Here is a 17,599-nt window from a genome sequence, read left to right on the forward strand (position 1 = left end):
TTTTTATTGCCAAAAGCAGTAAAGGAATTTGATGTGGTGTCAGGCGCAGACACAAAAAGCAGAGTGATAGATATAACAAAAAGTAAAAGAAAAAAGAAAAAGAAGAAGTAAAAAGTAGTGACACAGTAAAATAAGATAGATTCAGATAGAGTTTAATAAAGTAAAATAGATTAAAAAAATATTGCAGTGCAACAAAAAAAAATGCATATGCTATTATTTTTTTTCCTTTTAGATTTATACACAATAGAATAGAATAGAATAGAATAAAGGTAGATATATACAAAATAAAGACAAGTTGTTGTGCAAAGTGTTCAATCTGGACCAATGACTGTTTTAAATTCATTCGGGATCTATCTATCTATATCTGGAGCGAGTGACCCTGGATCTTCCGGCCGACTCTGCCGGGCGTGTTAATCCGGCTCTGGAGCTCCTGTCCCCGGGTGTGTGTGTGACAGTATCCGGCCTGTTCTCTGGCTCTTTGTTCTTTCTCTCTCTCTCTCTCTTTCTCTCTCTCAGCAGGAGACTCATCTGTCTTCATAGTGCAGCTGCAGCCCCCTCCTCCTCCCTTCCTCTCCCCCTCTCGCTCCCCCCTCCCCTTCCTCTCCCTCCTCCCCTCTGTAGCTCTATCGGTCCGCGCATGCGCAGTAGCTCCTCTGTGCGCTCTACTGTTTGCATTGTGTCTGAACTGCCGGCGAGCTTAAAAATATTAAAACCACCGCGGCAATGTCGGGCAGGTCGGTGCGAGCGGAGACCCGAAGCCGGGCGAAGGATGACATCAAGCGGGTTATGGCCGCTATTGAGAAAGTACGAAAATGGTAAGAAGGACGAAGAGAAAAGAAAGAAAGAAGCGGGGCTCGTTATCTAACACGAGAAAAAAGCCTCGCTTGTTAGAGGGGAGGAGGAGGGGGGGAGGAGAGAGAGAGAGAGGGATGAAACGGAGAGAAATTAAAGGACGGTTTGGTTTTGACCGGGATTCACGGCACATGTTCTCCCCGCTCAGGTGCACCGCGGTCGGTGTAACGTACGGCGCAGCGCAGCCAAACAACCAACCGGCCCAACCGTCGATCGGCGGCGGCGGCGGCGGCTCTAACCAGACATTTACCCGGTCTAACGTTATGTGTGTGTGTGTGTGCGTGTGAGAGAGAGAGAGGTTTTTTTTCTCTTTTTTTTCCCTGTTACTCGGTCTCGCTTGATTTTAACGGGAAGGGTTGAACCCAGAAGCCATTTCGATGCAGTCACATGAAGCCATTGCTGCTGCCGCTTCTACCGCTGCTGCTGCTGCCGTTGGTGCCGAACGAAGCGGCGGTTAGTAGTAGTCGTACTAGCGCGAGGCGGCGGCGGTTGGTACTAGTCGTACTAGCGCGAGGCGGCGGTTAGGCTTTTTTGAAACGGCCGTTAGTTAACGTTAGAGAGAGAACCGGAGGACGGCGCCAGCCAGGGCCGGCCGCCGGAGCCCGAAGCCCGAAGCCGAGCGGGGTTTAGGGTTTAGTCCGTGTGGAGCTCTGGTTGTTCCACTTGAAGCGGTTAGAGTCACCCAGTGTGTCCGGGAGAGGAGAGGCTTGGTGGGGGTTGGGAGAGGGAAGTAGACCGCTGCTGCTGGTGCTGCTGCTGGTGGTGAATGGTGGTGTGTTGTGTTGCATGGCTGAACACTAGTGAGTCAGTGAGAAGGTTTAACACAAGAAAAACACATTTTTACACCACAAACACTCACATGGATTCAGTCTGAGAACAAGTTCAGCTCTTTCACTCCGAACTGATCTGATTATTATTGTCTTTTTTTTCCTTTTTCTTTTTTAATCAGGTGGTTAAATCAAACGTCCCCCGGGTCAAAGTCAGTCAAAGTTTTTTCCAACAAAAAAGTTGCTCAAATAAAATAAATAAATGAACTTAAAGGTAATTTTTTTTGAAAATGTGCAACAGCTGAAGTGTAACATTTACGTTTTTATAGATTATTTTATCAAACATTTTTAAACTTTTGTGATAAAATCAGGTTTTGTTGTAGTGAACTAACTAAAATCGTAGATTAATCGATTAGACACGGTTATATTTGTTCTGAATTTTAATTATTTGGCTCATTTTAACAGGTACAAACTTCATAAATATTAATATATGTTGTTTTTCTTTGTTTTCCAGAACAATAGTTTAGTAACTTTAACATGATTGACTTTAAAATAGTTGATTAATCGACCAGTCAAACCACAGACTAGTTATTTTACTACTTTATTTCATTATTTAGCTCATTTTTATAGCAAATAAAGGTAAACTCACAAGTAGAAACTTGATAAATATTAATGTATGTTGTTTTTCTTGGTTTTCCAGAACAATAGTTTAGTGACTAAAACATTATGGACTTCAAGATAGTCGATTAATCGCTCAGTCAAACAACAGACATGTTATTTTACCACTTTATTTCATCATTTAGCTCATTGTTAAAGCAAACAAAGCTAAACTCACAAGTACAAACTTCACAAATGTGAATATTTTCAGTTTTTTCTTGTCAATAACGAAGCCAGCTGAGCTTTATTCTTTGTCAAATTATTGTTCTGACATGTTATTGATCAAATAATCATTTCCTTAATCAGGAAAATAACCTGCAGATTGATAATTAATAAGAACATTGCTTATGTTCTTTAAATCAGACACATTTCTGAGTTTAAATGATCGTTGAGCTCAGTCAGAAGTTTGAAAAAAGTATTTTTAATGAATTTATCTTCAATTAATAATGAGTAAATTTGTTGTTGCAGTTGCTCCGGATTGATTTTCTTTGTTTCCTGTGGGGTTTGAACTGTTGATCACACAGAACAAGGTGTTTGAACGCACCAGCCTTCAACTGTGTGAATGTAAAATTCTGACTAAATGATTCAGTGCTGCAGCGGAGGATTAATTTTTATTACAAGTTCTCACTTCGATTTATTCTCAAGTTTTTGTTGTTGGTGGAGAAAATGTCAGAAAATGGTTACAAGTGTAAAACTCACTTTAAAAAAAGGCTCAACATCATCAATATTCACAAGCTTCAGCTTCTCCAGTGTGATTTATATGACTGAGTTGAATATTTTTGGATTTTGGGGCGAACAACAGATACATAGTGTTGGAAAATTTATGTTTTTTTGTGTTGTAAGTAATAAACGTACATAATAATAATAATAATAATAATAATATATTTGAACTTTTCTCCACAGGGAGAAGAAATGGGTGACAGTCGGTGACACGTCTCTTCGTATCTACAAGTGGGTCCCAGTGACGGAGCCCAAGTCAGATGACGTGAGTTCAGCCTCCTCACACACTTTCAGTCTGACATCCAGTCATTTAGCAGCTTCACGTTCACACACACACACACACACGCGTGATTCAGACGCAGTGAGGAATCAGTGAGTCTGTTTAATAAGATAATATGTATGATAACATGTTCCACAGATTTAACTCTTATTTCCTGTGGTTTTTTTAATGAACGTCCACAGTTGAAACAATTAGTCAGTTCAATAATCAGCAGGAAATTCCCCTTCGACGGTTTGATTAATCATTTAAAACGTTTTTCAACCTGAAAAGTACCAACGTTTCTTTAGCTTCAGCTTCTGCAGTTTGAGGATTTGCTGCTTTTCTCTGTTTTACGTCTTTGTGAAGTAAATATATTAGATTTTTTTAGACAAAACATGAAAGTGTAAATCAGAAAAATAGAAACTGTGAAGGGAGTTGTTCAGTTTTCTCAAGTTTAAGAGACAAACCGATCGATCAAAATTTCTGTTGTTGAAGCTGCTCGTTTGTATTAATGTTATTAATGATCACAGTTTTCTTCTGTTTGTGTCTTTTGCAGAAGAACAAGAATAAAAAGAAAGGTAAAGATGAGAAGTACGGCTCGGAGCTGACGACTCCAGAGAACAGCTCCTCCCCGGGGATGATGGACATGCACGGTGCGTTCACACGGAGGCTGAGGATGTTATTATACTGTTTTATTATTATTATTATGAATAGGGATGTCACGATTATAGATTTTCTTGGTACGATGTCGGAGAAATAATTACGGTATAGCGATTATCACGATTATTATGCATCAATACATTTCACAACAATGTATAAAATCAGTTATAGTCAAAATATAATTACATTACTAATCTCCTAATATAGGACCAGTTATTAATCCACTGGGGGAAGTGTTTTAAATATTTAAGAGATTAAATGTCATCTATACCAAATGTTTAAGTTTATTTTAATGATTTTTTTCACAATACAAATGACACACTAACATTTAAATTCCTACTAATTCAGTGTTACTTTAGATAAATGGACCAGTATCTGTGCATTACACCTTGACTTTGGCGCCACATCTGCAGATATGGTTCCAACATAATCTTTTTCAGAAAGTGACGGTATTTAGGAATCTTTACAATCAATTAATTGTGGCGTTTTATACCACGATTAATTGTGAAAATAAGTAATCGTGACATCCCTAATTATGAATCGATACTATGAACAGATTCAGAAACGAGTCACGTGTTTATAGAAAAACGGAGCTGAAACATGTGGGCTCTTCGGTCTCTAACAAACAGCTGCTGTTTTTGGCGTCAAAATGTTAAAAAAAAAAAATTTTTGTTGTTTTTTTTGACATTTTGCGGCTTGTTTTGCCTTTTTCTATTTATATTTCATTTTGTAGTGTAATCAGCCAGTCTGGGTTGGGACTCGAACCCGCAACCTGTGACTCAGGCTTATCATATGTTAGTTATGTGTTGTAACCGTCACCGCTCCTCCAGCTTGGTTACAGGGTTTTCAGAGAGAGTTTTCTCTCTTATACTTTCACAGCCTCAGTTTGAATCTGCTCTCTGTGGTTTCTGTGGCTTTTATCTTCAACACGTTTTGATTTTATCGTGTTTTGTTTCCTGAGACTTTTTATTCAAGCTCAGTATTGATGTTGTTGTTTCCTGCGTCTATGACTCAACCCCCTTTTTTACTCTTTTCTTCTTTTTTACACCTTATATCTCTCTTTCTCTCCCTCCTTTTTTTCTTTTCTCCCTTTTTTCTTCCATTTTTTCTTATTTTCTTTTCTCCCCCCATTTCTCCCTGCTCATTTTTTTTCTTTCATATTGTTTTTAATCGATTTCGAAGACCTTTTTAATGAATCTATAGCTCGTATACATTACAAACGAGGCCTCTGAGGTCAAATAAAGGTTGACTGACTTAATGAATGAAAGAAAAAGACGCTTTATAACACCAGAATGAAAAGAAAACGTCTCAGAGTTTTTCCCTCGAGTTGATCTTGACAAATCTAAAAGTCAAGACTGTGATGTTAATGATGGGATGATTGTGTCTCTCTCTGCAGACGACAACAGCAACCAGAGCTCCATCGCCGACTCGTCCCCGGTCAAACAGGAAAACAGTTGTAGCACGAGCCCCGCCCCCGAGCCCAGCGCCCTGTCCCACCGCGGCGACGGCAGCAGCAGCAACGAGGCCAAGACGGAGCAGAGCCCGGACAGCAAGAGAGGTCCGACACACACACACACACACACACACACACACACACACACACACACACACACACACACACACACACGGTTACCCAGTGAACAGGTGGTGCTGCTGCTGTGGTGGGTGATGATGGAGCCACATCCTGTTTTTGTTTCTTCCTCTCTAATCGCGACATCAGGACGAGCAGCGTCACACTGACAGATAATTAGAGCGACTGCTGCTTCCCCATCAACACACACACACACTGAAACACACACACACACTGAAACACACACTCAGAGTGCAGCTGTGGCCACGCTGCCTCCCCAGAGAGTTTAACCGTCGACCTGCTTCCAGAAAACCGACGCAGACGAGTTGAAGTTTCTCAGTGAAAAGCAACAGAATCAGTAGAAACGATGAGAGAGAGAGAGAGAGGAAGAACATAATGTCCGTGTGAGGCGGCCATGTTGAATGTTCCACGTCTGAAAAGGTCAAAATGAGAGTTTTTGTTTTATTGATTCATTTCTTTTATCACAAAAAAGTAAAAGAAAAAAAAAAGTGGAAATAAAGTCTGAGAATTCTGAAAATAAAGTTTTAATAGAACAAGAAAAAGTCAAATTATGACACAAAGTCGTCAGAATTGTAACTCATCGTTTATATTTAAGAGTAAAATCATAATATAATGAGAATAAAGTTTTTAAAAAAGCACAACACAGCTCCACACACTCGGCTTTAATACAAGTATCAGTTAGAGATCAGTGACCTAGATTTTTAATTCATGTAATATAAAGACTTTTATCTAGAAATATTGTCCTTCTCTAAATTATAACCTTAATATTATAATATTGTGACTTTATTCTGAAAACATCAGGTGTCTGTTTCCTGTTCAGACTCTTGTTGAACTTGTTGCTGAACTTTATTGAATGTTTGTGTCTGTGTGTCACAGCTTCAGTCGCTGCAGTTTCTCTGTTCAACCACACGGTGTCACTGTAGAGTCACAACCTGCTTCTGCAGCTGTGTTGTAGTGTTTAGTAGTGAATGTTTAATGTGTAGTAGTTGTAGTTAGTGAGTGTGTGTGTGTGTGTGTGTGTGTGTGTGTGTGTGTGTGTGTGTACATGTAACTGACGTGTTGCCGTGTCTCTCCGGTGTCTCAGGTAAAAGCCTCCCGTCATCAGAGACCTCAGAGAGAGAGAGAGCACAAAGTGCCAAGAGAGACAGTTCGTCCTCAGGGGAGAAGGACTCCACAGACAGCAAAGCCACTCAGGTAACAGCACATTTACACATCTGTCCACATCTGTACACATCTGTCCACTGACACCTCATCACTACAGAGGTTCAGTTTTTCTACACAAAGAGTTTTAACAAAGTTTATTTGGATAAATATTTAAAAACTACAAAGAAGAGGAGTCGTTTCTTATTCCAGTTCATCTTGTTTCCTTTTATATTTTACAAGTGGTTCATGTTTTACTACATAAAATATATTATTATTATCATTATTGATTCTGCAAATTGAACTGAGTCGTGTTGTGTAGTTTCCTTTGAAGACGACGTTGTGTGTGTTGTTTCCTAATGAACTCTCTTTCTCTCTCTCTGTGTGTTTCAGGACCTGGAGGCGGAGGCCCCTCCCAGCAAGAAAAGCAAACAGGAGTCCTCATCTCAGGACTTTGAGGAGAGTTAAATGTTTTTGGGGCCGGAGTCGTTTCTCTCCTTCACCCCTTCCTCCTCCTTCCTCCTTTTACCCCTCCTCCTTTTACCCCTTCTCCTCCTCCTCCCTCTGTTCCTCCTCCCCCCTTTAGATAACTTCCTCCTTCGCCCCCAAACTCCTCGTTACCAACGGGAGAATAACGGACGTCTCTCCTCCTCCTTCTCCTCCGATTCGCCACCACCTTTTGCCCTAACACTCCTCTGCCACAGAGGGAGAATAATGGATATTACCTCTATTCACTGGCCCCCTCCCCACCTCCTTCTACTCCCCCTCCTCCCCCCTCCTTCTTCCTCCTCCTCCTCCTCCTCCTCCGTGCTTCCTCCACTTCCTTCGTTCACTAATGCCACGAGAAGCTCTGAACTCCGGCTGCAGTTCCCCTCTGTGACCAGGTGGGGGCGACGATGGCGGCGTTGCTGTCCAAACCACCGCCACAATACAACACAATACAACACAACACAACACCACAACCCCCCCCCCGCTCCTCCTCCTCCTCCTCCTCCTCCTCCTCCTCCTCCTCCTCCTCCTCCTCCCTGACCTGCACCTGTGACTACAGAGAGTCGACACTGGGACCTGGTCGATGGAACGGTTTTTAGCTCAACTGGTCTCAGATCGGATCAGATCAGCGGTCGTGAGGTGTGTGTGTGTGTTTAAGTGTGTGTGTGAGTGTGTATATGAGGGGAGGAGGAGGAGGGGGAGCAGTAAGGGGGACGTCACTTTCTATCTTCAATCCTCCCGATTCGCCTCCTGTTTAGAAATAATGTTCTATATTTGTTTAGGAAACGTTTAGGGTTTTTTTCTCAGGAGGGTCAATGCACTGTTATTATTGGTAACGTCACAATCGATCACAGATAGATTTTTGCTGCTGTAGTGAACGTCTTTTTTCCTCTATCCATGAAAGTTCTCCATTCACGTTCATTTTTTTTTTGTTTTTTGTTTCATTTTATTATTTTTATTTTATTTCTTTAAAAAAAAAGTGAGTTAGTTTGTTGTGCGTAGAGGAAGACGACGACGACGGTACTGGTCAACATTGGATAAGTAGTGAAGACGAGCGTAGCTAGCTAGCATAGGTCTGAAGGTGTGTGCCTTTGAGTCGCTACGATTAAACACGTGTTTTTGTTTAGGTCAGGCTTTGAATTACAATTTTGGTGCCATTTTTTTTTTGTTTCGTTTTATTATTATTATTTTAATTTTTTTTTTTTTTTGCCTTATAATCGTCACTAATCAGTTTGATACGATATTTATACTCAACTATGACAGTTTTGGTTTTTAACGTAAAGTCGCAGCTCGACGTTTTGTGTTTTTTTTTTTTTTCCCGAAGGGGAATCGGTGACGAAGACTGACGCAACTTTTTTTTTTTTTTTAGCTGCTAGCCTGACTCGAAAGCTACTGGTTTGCACGTTTAAAAAAAAAAAAAGTTTTCTTCTTTGAAACGCCTTAAAAAATAAAATAAAATAAAATAAAAAAAGTAGTGGGTTTTTTTTACGCGGCGACTTCCTGGAGGAAAACTAACAGTTTTTATACAGATGATAAAAAAATAAAATAAAGTGTGTGAATCAGTGGAGCTGGAGACGTCAGGCTAACAGTTTCCCTTTGTTTCCAGTCTTTATGCTAAGCTAAGCTAAGCTAGGCTAAGCTAACACTCGTCACCTCCCGCCGCCGAGACGTCGCAGTCGTTTCTTTATTTAAAAAAAGAAGAAAGAAACATAGGAGACTGGAAATTGAACACTACCCAGAGGAAAAACTAGTTTTCAAATTCTGGACAATTGAATGTCATCAGCAAAAAAAAAAACCTCACGAGTCAGAACTTCCTGGTCTGTGTTTACTTCAGGCGGCACTTTTCCTCCCCCCTTTTCTCCTCCTCCCACCTTTTCTCCCCCTCCTTCTTCTCCCCCCTTTTCTCCTCCCCCTCCTCCCACTAAAGTAGAAACAGACCGGTCGTCGCTGCTGCTTCGCTCCAACGCTCTCGGTTTGGTCGCTGGTGTTGGTTGTGATCGTCACTACTTCTCTCTGTAGCTCCGACACATCATGGGTCCAGATGTTTTTTTTTTTTTTAGCTCCTCCATCGGTTCTTCTCCTCCTCCTCCTCCTCCTCCTCCTCCTTCTTCCTCCTCCTTCTCCTCCTTCAAGGTGCTGTCTGTCGGCTGAATCCTCCTCCTCACACGTGCAGGCGTCGTCGAGCTCTCGGTTTTTTTTATTTTTTGTGCAACTTTTACTTGAACTCCACAAGTTACGGATTCAGACCTACGACCTCTAATGTACAACCTCACACATTTGATTAATCAATATTTACTCGTGAATATGGATTGAAATCAATTGAATCACTGCAAAACCAATGACTTCTTCTTACTTCTACTACTACTTCTTCTTCTTCGTCATCATCATCATTGTCGACACACGACGGGGGCTGTGGAGGTTCCTCATGACAGAATTTACTTGATCAGATTTCAGAGAATCAGCGTTTCACACATGGATGGAGAGAAAAGAGATAAACAGATAATAATGAAAAGTTCAGAGGATGGATTAGCATATACCTCATTCCCAGTCCAGCCGCGCTGGAACTTAAAATGCTATCGTATTGACATTAACAGTTATAAAACAGCATTATTGTACACACAAATCTCACTTCTGTTGTAGCTTCACCTGATCGAGCCGGTTGCTTATAGTTTTGCTCATAACTGTGTAAGGAAAAAAAACAACAAAAAAAAGCTGTGAGATATAAAATCTTGTATGTTGTTTTTTTTTTTCTTTCTTCTTTGTTTTTTTGTTTAGTTTTTTTCTTTTTTTTTCTTGGGACCATTTTTGTTTCACTTTAGATCTTGTACAGATTTATGGTTTGGTTTGACTTATTTATTCCATCAGTAGTGCTTGGTTTTTATCATGTCCAATGGTTTTTGTTTTCTTAATAAAATTCACAAAAACTTGACTCGGACTGTTTTCAGACTCCTGATCCTGTTTTTCACACGTCGCTGTGTTGTAGGTTTTAAGTTTCTAACACTGAATAATAAATTATTAATGATAAATGCATGAATATAAACTCCTGCTGTGTTTCCCATTCACTTCTGTTGGAGCCAGATGTTGAGTTGTACAGTGCAGATGTTTCCGATAAGTGAGGGGTAAAGATGCAAACAACTAAACCAACACGCTCTAATAATTGTCAATTATCAGTCTAATTATATGTTTCTATTAGTTCTGCTGCACTGACATAAACTAAACTTTTACATCAAACTGGAACTAATTATTTCTTTTATTAATCAATTTATTTCTAACAATGTGTTTAGAAGTTATTAAAGTTTAAACTTTTTCTACAAAATAAAACTTTATATATTCAAACTTAATTTCTTGAACATTACTTTTTTGTGTTTTTGGTCAAATTTTGACCATTTTTCCTCAATTTTAAAATTATTTTTTGACTTTTTCATAAAAATGACAAATCTAAACGTTAAAGTGACACCGATTTGTTCAATTTGACTAATTAAACAGTTAAAAAACATTATGGTTGTATCAATAAACATTATTCATAATTCCTTCTTCACACAAACTCTTTCAGTCGTCCTGTTAAATCTCTATTAACCTATGAAATAATGATAATTATTATTATTTAATTCATATTTTCTTATGTTACAATCAAGGAGCAGGTGCAGGACAAAAAAAAAATCCCATCATGCTTTGCTTTGTGAATCATGACACTAAAATGTAAACAGATGTTTCATTTAAATAACTCGTTAATTCACTTTTTCATCTGATTTGTTTTGATCTGTTGTTTTATTTCTACATTTATTTGTCTTATTTATAAATCGAATGTCGTCGTCGTGTTGCTGTCTCTTCTCCTTCGTCTGTGGTTTGAACCGTGACTCAGCTTCGTCTTGTCTTTATCAGATTAATTCGATTCATTCATAAACAGACAATAAAATAAAACACAAACAGCAGCTTTTTGTTTTTCTTTGTTTTTCTATTGGACTGTTGAGGAGTTGTTTTTTTTATACAGTACATAGAAAACAGTGACATCATACACCACATCAACATCTGTAAAATGGTCTGAACATTTGGAAACCATTTATACACTTGTGCCTGAATCTGTCACATATATAAAACATTACACTAATAATCATAATCATCATAATTAGACGTATCACGTATATAAAGTACAACATGTTTTAAAGTCTATACAAACGGGCTTTTCGTTTTTTATTTTCTCTTCATCTTCTTATCGACAGGGCAGAAAAATAAAAACCTCGTACACGTTAAAAGCTTTTAAAGTCTTTTTTTTTTATCCCATGGCACCGTGTCTGATTAGTATTTACAGAGACAGAGAGTGTCAGTGGTTAAAACGCGTCACGAAAAGATTCAATATGATCTAAAATTGTGCTCGAGAACAAGAGAAGTCTAATAACATCGTTTCTGTTTCTGTTGAGGCGTCGGAGGGAAAAAACTAGTTTATTCACTTTCACTGCATCAATGTCAAACCTGATGCCTACGTTACCCACAATGCCGCTCTTTCCCCTGTACTCTTCAACCTTTCTTCAGGCAACAGGAACTCTAAAGTTAAACAAACCTGAAACGTCTCATCTATTTGTTCAGTATGTTAGTGTAAAAACATTGAACTTCATAGCGAACGGCTATGACAGAGTATCAGGGCCACGTTGAGAAAACTTTTTTTTCACAGACTTTGAGAATAAAGTCATAGTTTTACCGGAAAAAGTCATAATTTTACAGGAAAAGTCATTATATTATGATAATAAAGTCTTAATTTTACGTTAAAGTCATAATATTACAAGAATAAAGGACTCATAAATCAAGTACCACTCAATGGTTAAGAAGCGTCGTATTGGAAAGAATAACTTACATACTGAAGGCTAAACAGCACATATTTAAATGTACTATATGGAGGCCCTTCATTGAATATGTCAAGGACTCAGACTTAACAATCAAATCAATGACTAATTGCTGTGGATATGGCAGTTTTCAAGATTTATATCTTTTATTTTTATTATTGTCCTTTTTTTTCCATTTTTCTTTCAGATACCCATAGTTTTTCATTGTATCATTCGATAGGACTCCATTAAGTGATGTATATCATCTGTTTAAATAACAAAAGAAGCATGTTGTTTTGTGTTTTCTATGTGATTTTCTTTGTTTTATGTTGTGCTTTCATCATAATAAGGCAGCTAACTGCTAATGCTGTACGACATGTTGCAGGAATGTCAAAGACTGTATTTGTTTTTGTTGCTTAAAACTCAAAGATACTGTGGAAAGAAAAAAGAAAATGCATCTATTCCACAGAAAGACAATACAATACAGTACAATTACAACTTTTTTCTCGTAAATTTACGACTTCATTCTCAGAAAATTGCCATTCTATTCCTGTAAAACTATGACTTTATTCCCGAAGTCTGTGAATTTTTTTTTCTCAACGTGGCCCTATCACTCCGTCAGAAACGGCTAATCATGTAAAAGTGAATAAATTCAGTTTTTTTTTTTTTTACCCGCCAACGTGTCAAACTCTGAGCTTCTGTAAAGGACGGCAGTCGTTCTGTAAGAATCTGAACTGACCTTCGACCTTCACCATAAATTCACTTTTTGTTTTTTGTTTTTAATAACAGAGTCGAAGTCGTGACGATAAAGTTAAAGTTAAAGCGCCGCGTGTTTGTGTTGAAGCTTTAAAGTGGACAGTGCAAATCTAAAGTGAGCAGAGGCGTCTCATACACACACACACATACACACACACAGACACACACACACACAGACACACACACACACACACACACACACACACACACACACACACACACACACACACACACACACACACACACACACACACACACACACACACACCTGTACTCAGTGCTAGCTTATGTCCCTGTGGGGAATTCACTGGTTAGTGAAGGAAACAAACACAACGCAACTAATTTAATTCATCATCGGCTGCGACGACGAAGCCTCAGGAGGTTCACCTTTGACCTTTGACCTTTGACCTTTGAGACAAACTGACCTGCCCTTTAGTGTCTGTTCTGGAGCTTTCAGCCGAGTCGCCCCCAGTCGTCATGGAATAGCAAAGGTCTGAAAGTTTTAAAGCAAAAAAAAAAGGATGGATATTTGGGAAGGACGACTCTGATTCCATGGCAACAGAGGAGGAAGATCATGTGTGATACGACTGAAAGCTCCAGAATGAAAATTCAGTGGACCTCGTAGTGACTTTGTTGTCTGCAGAGAAAAGTGAGTAAACGAATAAAACTGACCCGTTTGTGTAAAATAATGAAATGTCCCTTTAAATTTAAAGGTCCACTTACTGTCTTTCTTTCTCTGAAGATTTCACTTCCCTCTCACAGTTTAACTTTCAGTCTGTAAACTCTGTGAGAGTCTAAAGAGTTTAAAGCTCTGGGGAAAAAAAGGTCAAGGCTGAACCTCCCTCATGTTTAGTTGTTATGGCGACGGAGGATCAACGCCACGGAAAAGTCAGAATATGTCAAAAATTACAAGTCAAACATTCATGAGAAAAAAAGTCAAAATGCATCAAATATTAAATTGTTTTGTATTAAGAATTAAGTCGTAATATTTCAAGAAAAAAGTTAAATAAAGAGTAGCTATAATGTTTCTACATTAGATGGTTTAATATAACTGAATAAAACATGAATATTAAGCCATAAAATGTTAGTGTTAATGAAATTAGTCAAAATAAGAATAAAGTTTTAATATTACAGAGACACAGCTTCATATTTCCAGAGTTAATTTTTAACATCTTGAGAACAATAATAACATTATGCTGTTGTATTATTATTAATATTAATATTTCTGAATAAAATATGAAAATAAAATCCTGAAATGTTTCAATAAAAAAGTCAAATATCTTATATTTATAGCATATTTATATTTTAAGTTACAGGAATATCATCAAAATCAGAGTTAAATTGTGTTGTTATGAGCTGTAATATTTCTACATCATACTGAGTTACAATGAAAAGAAATACTTTTCAAAATGATGTGATACTTTGAATATAACATGAACATAAAGTCATAAAATATTCTAACAGAACGTGTTTAGAAGTTATTAAAGTTTAAACTTTTTCTACAAAATATAACTTTATATATTCAAACTTTTGTTTTTGGTCAAATTTCAACAATTTTTCCTCAATTTAAAATTTGATTATTTGACTTTTTTCCTCATAAAAATGACAAATGGAAACGTTAAAGTGACACCGATACGTTCAATTCGACTAATTAAACCGTTAAAAAATCGCTAGTAAACAGTTCAGTGGCAGTGCAGCTCTCTGATTGGCTGAGGAATGTGTGGAGGAGGAGGAGGAGCTTCAGTTTCCCTTCAGTTTCAACTGTGCTTCACTTTGTTGTTTTTTTTTTACTTGTTAGAAAGAAAATAAAGCCCGAAAAAAACAAAAAACCATAAAAAACGGATTCCTTTTGTCATAATAAACATCAATATTGCACCGAAGCAGCTTCATATTTGGACGTTGAGCGTTGAGTTTATGTTCAGAGACCAGGACGGCGGCGAGATGCATAAATACAGTATAAAAATACGTTATGGAAAAAATCTGCAGGCATGTCGGGCTGGACGGAGGGAAAAGAGGAGGAGGAGGAGGAAGAGGAGGAGGAAGAGGTGCGTAAAGGAGGAAGAGGAAGAAGGGGATAGAGAGTCTGTGTTGCTGTAGAAACCTCTAGAAGGTCTGGTCGTCGTTGCAGGACTCGGTGGCGTGGCCGAACGCCTCGCAGATGTCGCAGTACGGCCGCTCGTCGGCGCGGCTGCCGTGGTAGGTGGAGTGGGGGACGGAGTCGGGGCTCTGGGCCTGAGTGGGACAGTCCTCGGTGTCGTGGAGGTCGAAGCAGTCGCAGATGTCGCAGAACAGACGCGGCGTCGCCTTCTTCTCCCGCTTGGACGATGACACCACGCCGACACCCTCGAAACTACAGAAGGAGAAGGAGAAGAGGTGCAGCTGTTCACATCTGTTCACATCTCTGACAGGTTTAAAGTGATATGCCAACTTTTTTTTTTCGTGTCTTGCCTCACTCCCGAGTCCATGACCAGCAGATAGGCAAGGCGTCTTTATTTATATAGCGCATTTCATACCAAGGCAACTCAATGTGCTTTACATAAAGCACATAAAAAAAACATAAAACATAAAAAACATTAAAAAAAGAAGCATAAGACAGAATAAAAACAAACAAAACACTGAAAACAGAGTTAAAAGCAAGAGCAAATAAAAGTAAAAGAAAAGAAAATGGATAATAAAAACAAACAAAACACTAAAAACAGAGTTAAAAGCAAGAGCAAATAAAAGTAAAATAAAAGAAAATGGATAATAAAAACAAACAAAACACTAAAAACAGAGTTAAAAGCAAGAGCAAATAAAAGTAAAAGAAAAAGAAAATAGATAAAGTTTTAAGTTCTCAGCTATAAGCACGTGAAAAGAGAAATGTTTTAAACCTGGATTTAAAAGTGCTTACAGTTGGGGCTGATCTCAGTTCTGCTGGTAGTTTGTTCCAGTTGTGTGCAGCATCACAGCTAAATGCTGCTTCACCATGTCTGGTCTGAACTCTGAGCTCTCAGAGCTCTACTGGGTTTATACTCTACTAACATGTCATTCATGTATTCTGGACCTAAACCATTTAGTGATTTGTAAACCAGTAGCAGAACTTTAAAATCTATTCTGTAGCTGACTGGGAGCCAATGTAAGGTCTTAAGAACTGGGGTGATAGACACCATCCTTTCGACTGTGCGTGCAGTAACGAGGGAGATAGAGCCGTATCGCCCATAATAAGCTTAGCTCAAACACTGGAAGTGTATACAGGGTTTATATACAGGAATCTCGAAGTTAATTCTAATACCTTTTTAAGACTTTTTCAAGACTTTCTCAATATTTTTCAATACCTCACCGCCACTTCATTTACATCAGTGACACTTTTAACTTAACAGTTCTAGTTTGTGATAAAGACTATAGACCGCTATGATACAACAGAATTCAAAATAGGCTAGGATAATAAATAAAAGGCAAAGTTTAGTTTATAATAAAAAAAAAAAAAAAAACATTGCTCAACTCTCAAAAAACCAAAACAACAATCTTCTTTTCTTTTTTATGTACCGGTCCATCTTTGTTTTTTAATAAAACTAATAAATTCACACACTGTCACTATGTTTTTTAGGACTCAAACTCTTGAACAGCTAATTCAGAAAAAATACCTTCAAAATGTAAGATTTTATAAAGTCGTGAAAATACTTTTTAATACTTTTTAAGGGTCTTCATTTTCCCAAAATTGATTTATCACCTTTTAATACTTTTCAAGACCCTGGTATAGGTAGTGTTAGCCTGCCTGCTACCCGAGCCGAAATCAGCAGTCAGAAGCTGATTTAATTTCAGCTCTAAACTCTGTAAATATATCACTTTATCAACATTTCAAACATGTTTAGGTGAGAAAGTAGCCGTTTAGATCAGCAGTGTGTCGTTAATTTGTCTAAATTTTACAATTTTGTTCGGACAGATTGGGCGCTACTCAAGCTAGCCGTTGTGACCAACGCACTTCCGGTTACTCTCACAAAATAAAACACCCGTTTCCCTTTACATACAGAAAACCATGACGATAGAATTTGTGCTTTTACTTTGAAACAGGAAGCTAACCCACCCTCCATGTAGCTAGCTTGAACCAAAATAAACCGTCTTGGCTTGAACCCTCCGTTTTGACCGATCGGGAGTGAGGCAAGACACGTAAAAAAAAAAAAATGTTGGCGTATCCCTTTAAATCAATCTGTCTGAAGCTCCGTCTGGATCCAGATGTGCTGATCTGCTGCTGCAGTTTGTTCCCTTTTGTTTTGCCAAAACAAATTTCCGAGGCAACAACACACACACACATTCCTGACGTGTTTGTGTGTCTGTAGCTTCGGTTCAGCATCTTTCCTCCTCGCTCTAAACTCTGCTTTGTTGCTTTGTGTAAAGTTTAAAGTGTTGAAGAGCAGAGACACAACTTCACTTTTATCACTTTTAGTCTCACATGACTTCACTCGAAAGTTCGGATTTGAAAATCTCTCAGTTTATTTGCATGGGACTGTGTGTGTTGTTTTAGTGTTTTATTGTTTTAACATTATTATTGTTTTTAGTGTCTATATTGTTTTTGTCTTATGTTGTTACTGTTTCTACATTGTTTTTATTATGTTCTGTTTTTACTTGTGTACAGCACTTTGTTCCAGCTGAGGCTGCTCTTAAAGTGCTTTATAAATAAAGTTGTGAGTTGAGTTGAGTTTATTTGACCTTGATAGACCACGTAAACCGGACATATGATAGTTTTAATTTGATAGAACAAATGATACTCATCCGAGGGATGGGAGGGGCAGCCACTGACTTTCTTTTTCATATATTTGGAAAAACGTGGTCGAATCAGCTGCTGAATATACCAGAAAAGTATGACCCAAGTGTCATCATCATCAAGTGTCAAGTGTCCCGAAGCCGCCACATG

General features: G+C 38.4%; 2 protein-coding genes across 3 annotated transcripts in view; one reads left to right on the forward strand and one right to left on the reverse strand.

The window, feature by feature from the left end:
- Positions 1 to 655: 655 nt before the first annotated feature.
- Positions 656 to 7,179, forward strand: bcl7a (BAF chromatin remodeling complex subunit BCL7A). Its single transcript, XM_083983147.1, has 6 exons — positions 656 to 815; positions 3,180 to 3,261; positions 3,812 to 3,908; positions 5,312 to 5,473; positions 6,591 to 6,700; positions 7,040 to 7,179. The coding sequence occupies exons 1-6, from the start codon at positions 724 to 726 to the stop codon at positions 7,112 to 7,114; spliced, it is 618 nt and encodes a 205-aa protein (XP_083839273.1). The 5' UTR covers positions 656 to 723; the 3' UTR covers positions 7,115 to 7,179.
- Positions 7,180 to 14,236: 7,057 nt separating this feature from the next.
- The window catches only part of clip1b (CAP-GLY domain containing linker protein 1b), a 49,988-nt gene continuing 46,625 nt past the window's right edge, over positions 14,237 to 17,599 (reverse strand). For both annotated transcript variants that reach the window (XM_083983838.1, XM_083983837.1), the window contains exon 23: positions 14,237 to 15,058. In XM_083983838.1, coding sequence (XP_083839964.1) covers positions 14,812 to 15,058 — 247 coding nt within the window. In that variant the 3' untranslated portion in view covers positions 14,237 to 14,811. The remainder of the gene's footprint in view (positions 15,059 to 17,599) is intronic.

The sequence above is a fragment of the Trachurus trachurus genome (genome assembly GCF_905171665.1).
Source record: "Trachurus trachurus genome assembly, chromosome: 12".
NCBI lineage: Eukaryota > Metazoa > Chordata > Actinopteri > Carangiformes > Carangidae > Trachurus > Trachurus trachurus.

Coding starts and splice junctions, on each gene's coding strand:
- bcl7a (XM_083983147.1), top strand. CDS start 724: ATGTCGGGCAGGTCGGTGCGAGCGGAGACCCGAAGCCGGGCGAAGGAT. Junction 816..3,179: donor ATTGAGAAAGTACGAAAATG/GTAAGAAGGACG, acceptor TTTTCTCCACAG/GGAGAAGAAATGGGTGACAG. Junction 3,909..5,311: donor GGGGATGATGGACATGCACG/GTGCGTTCACAC, acceptor CTCTCTCTGCAG/ACGACAACAGCAACCAGAGC.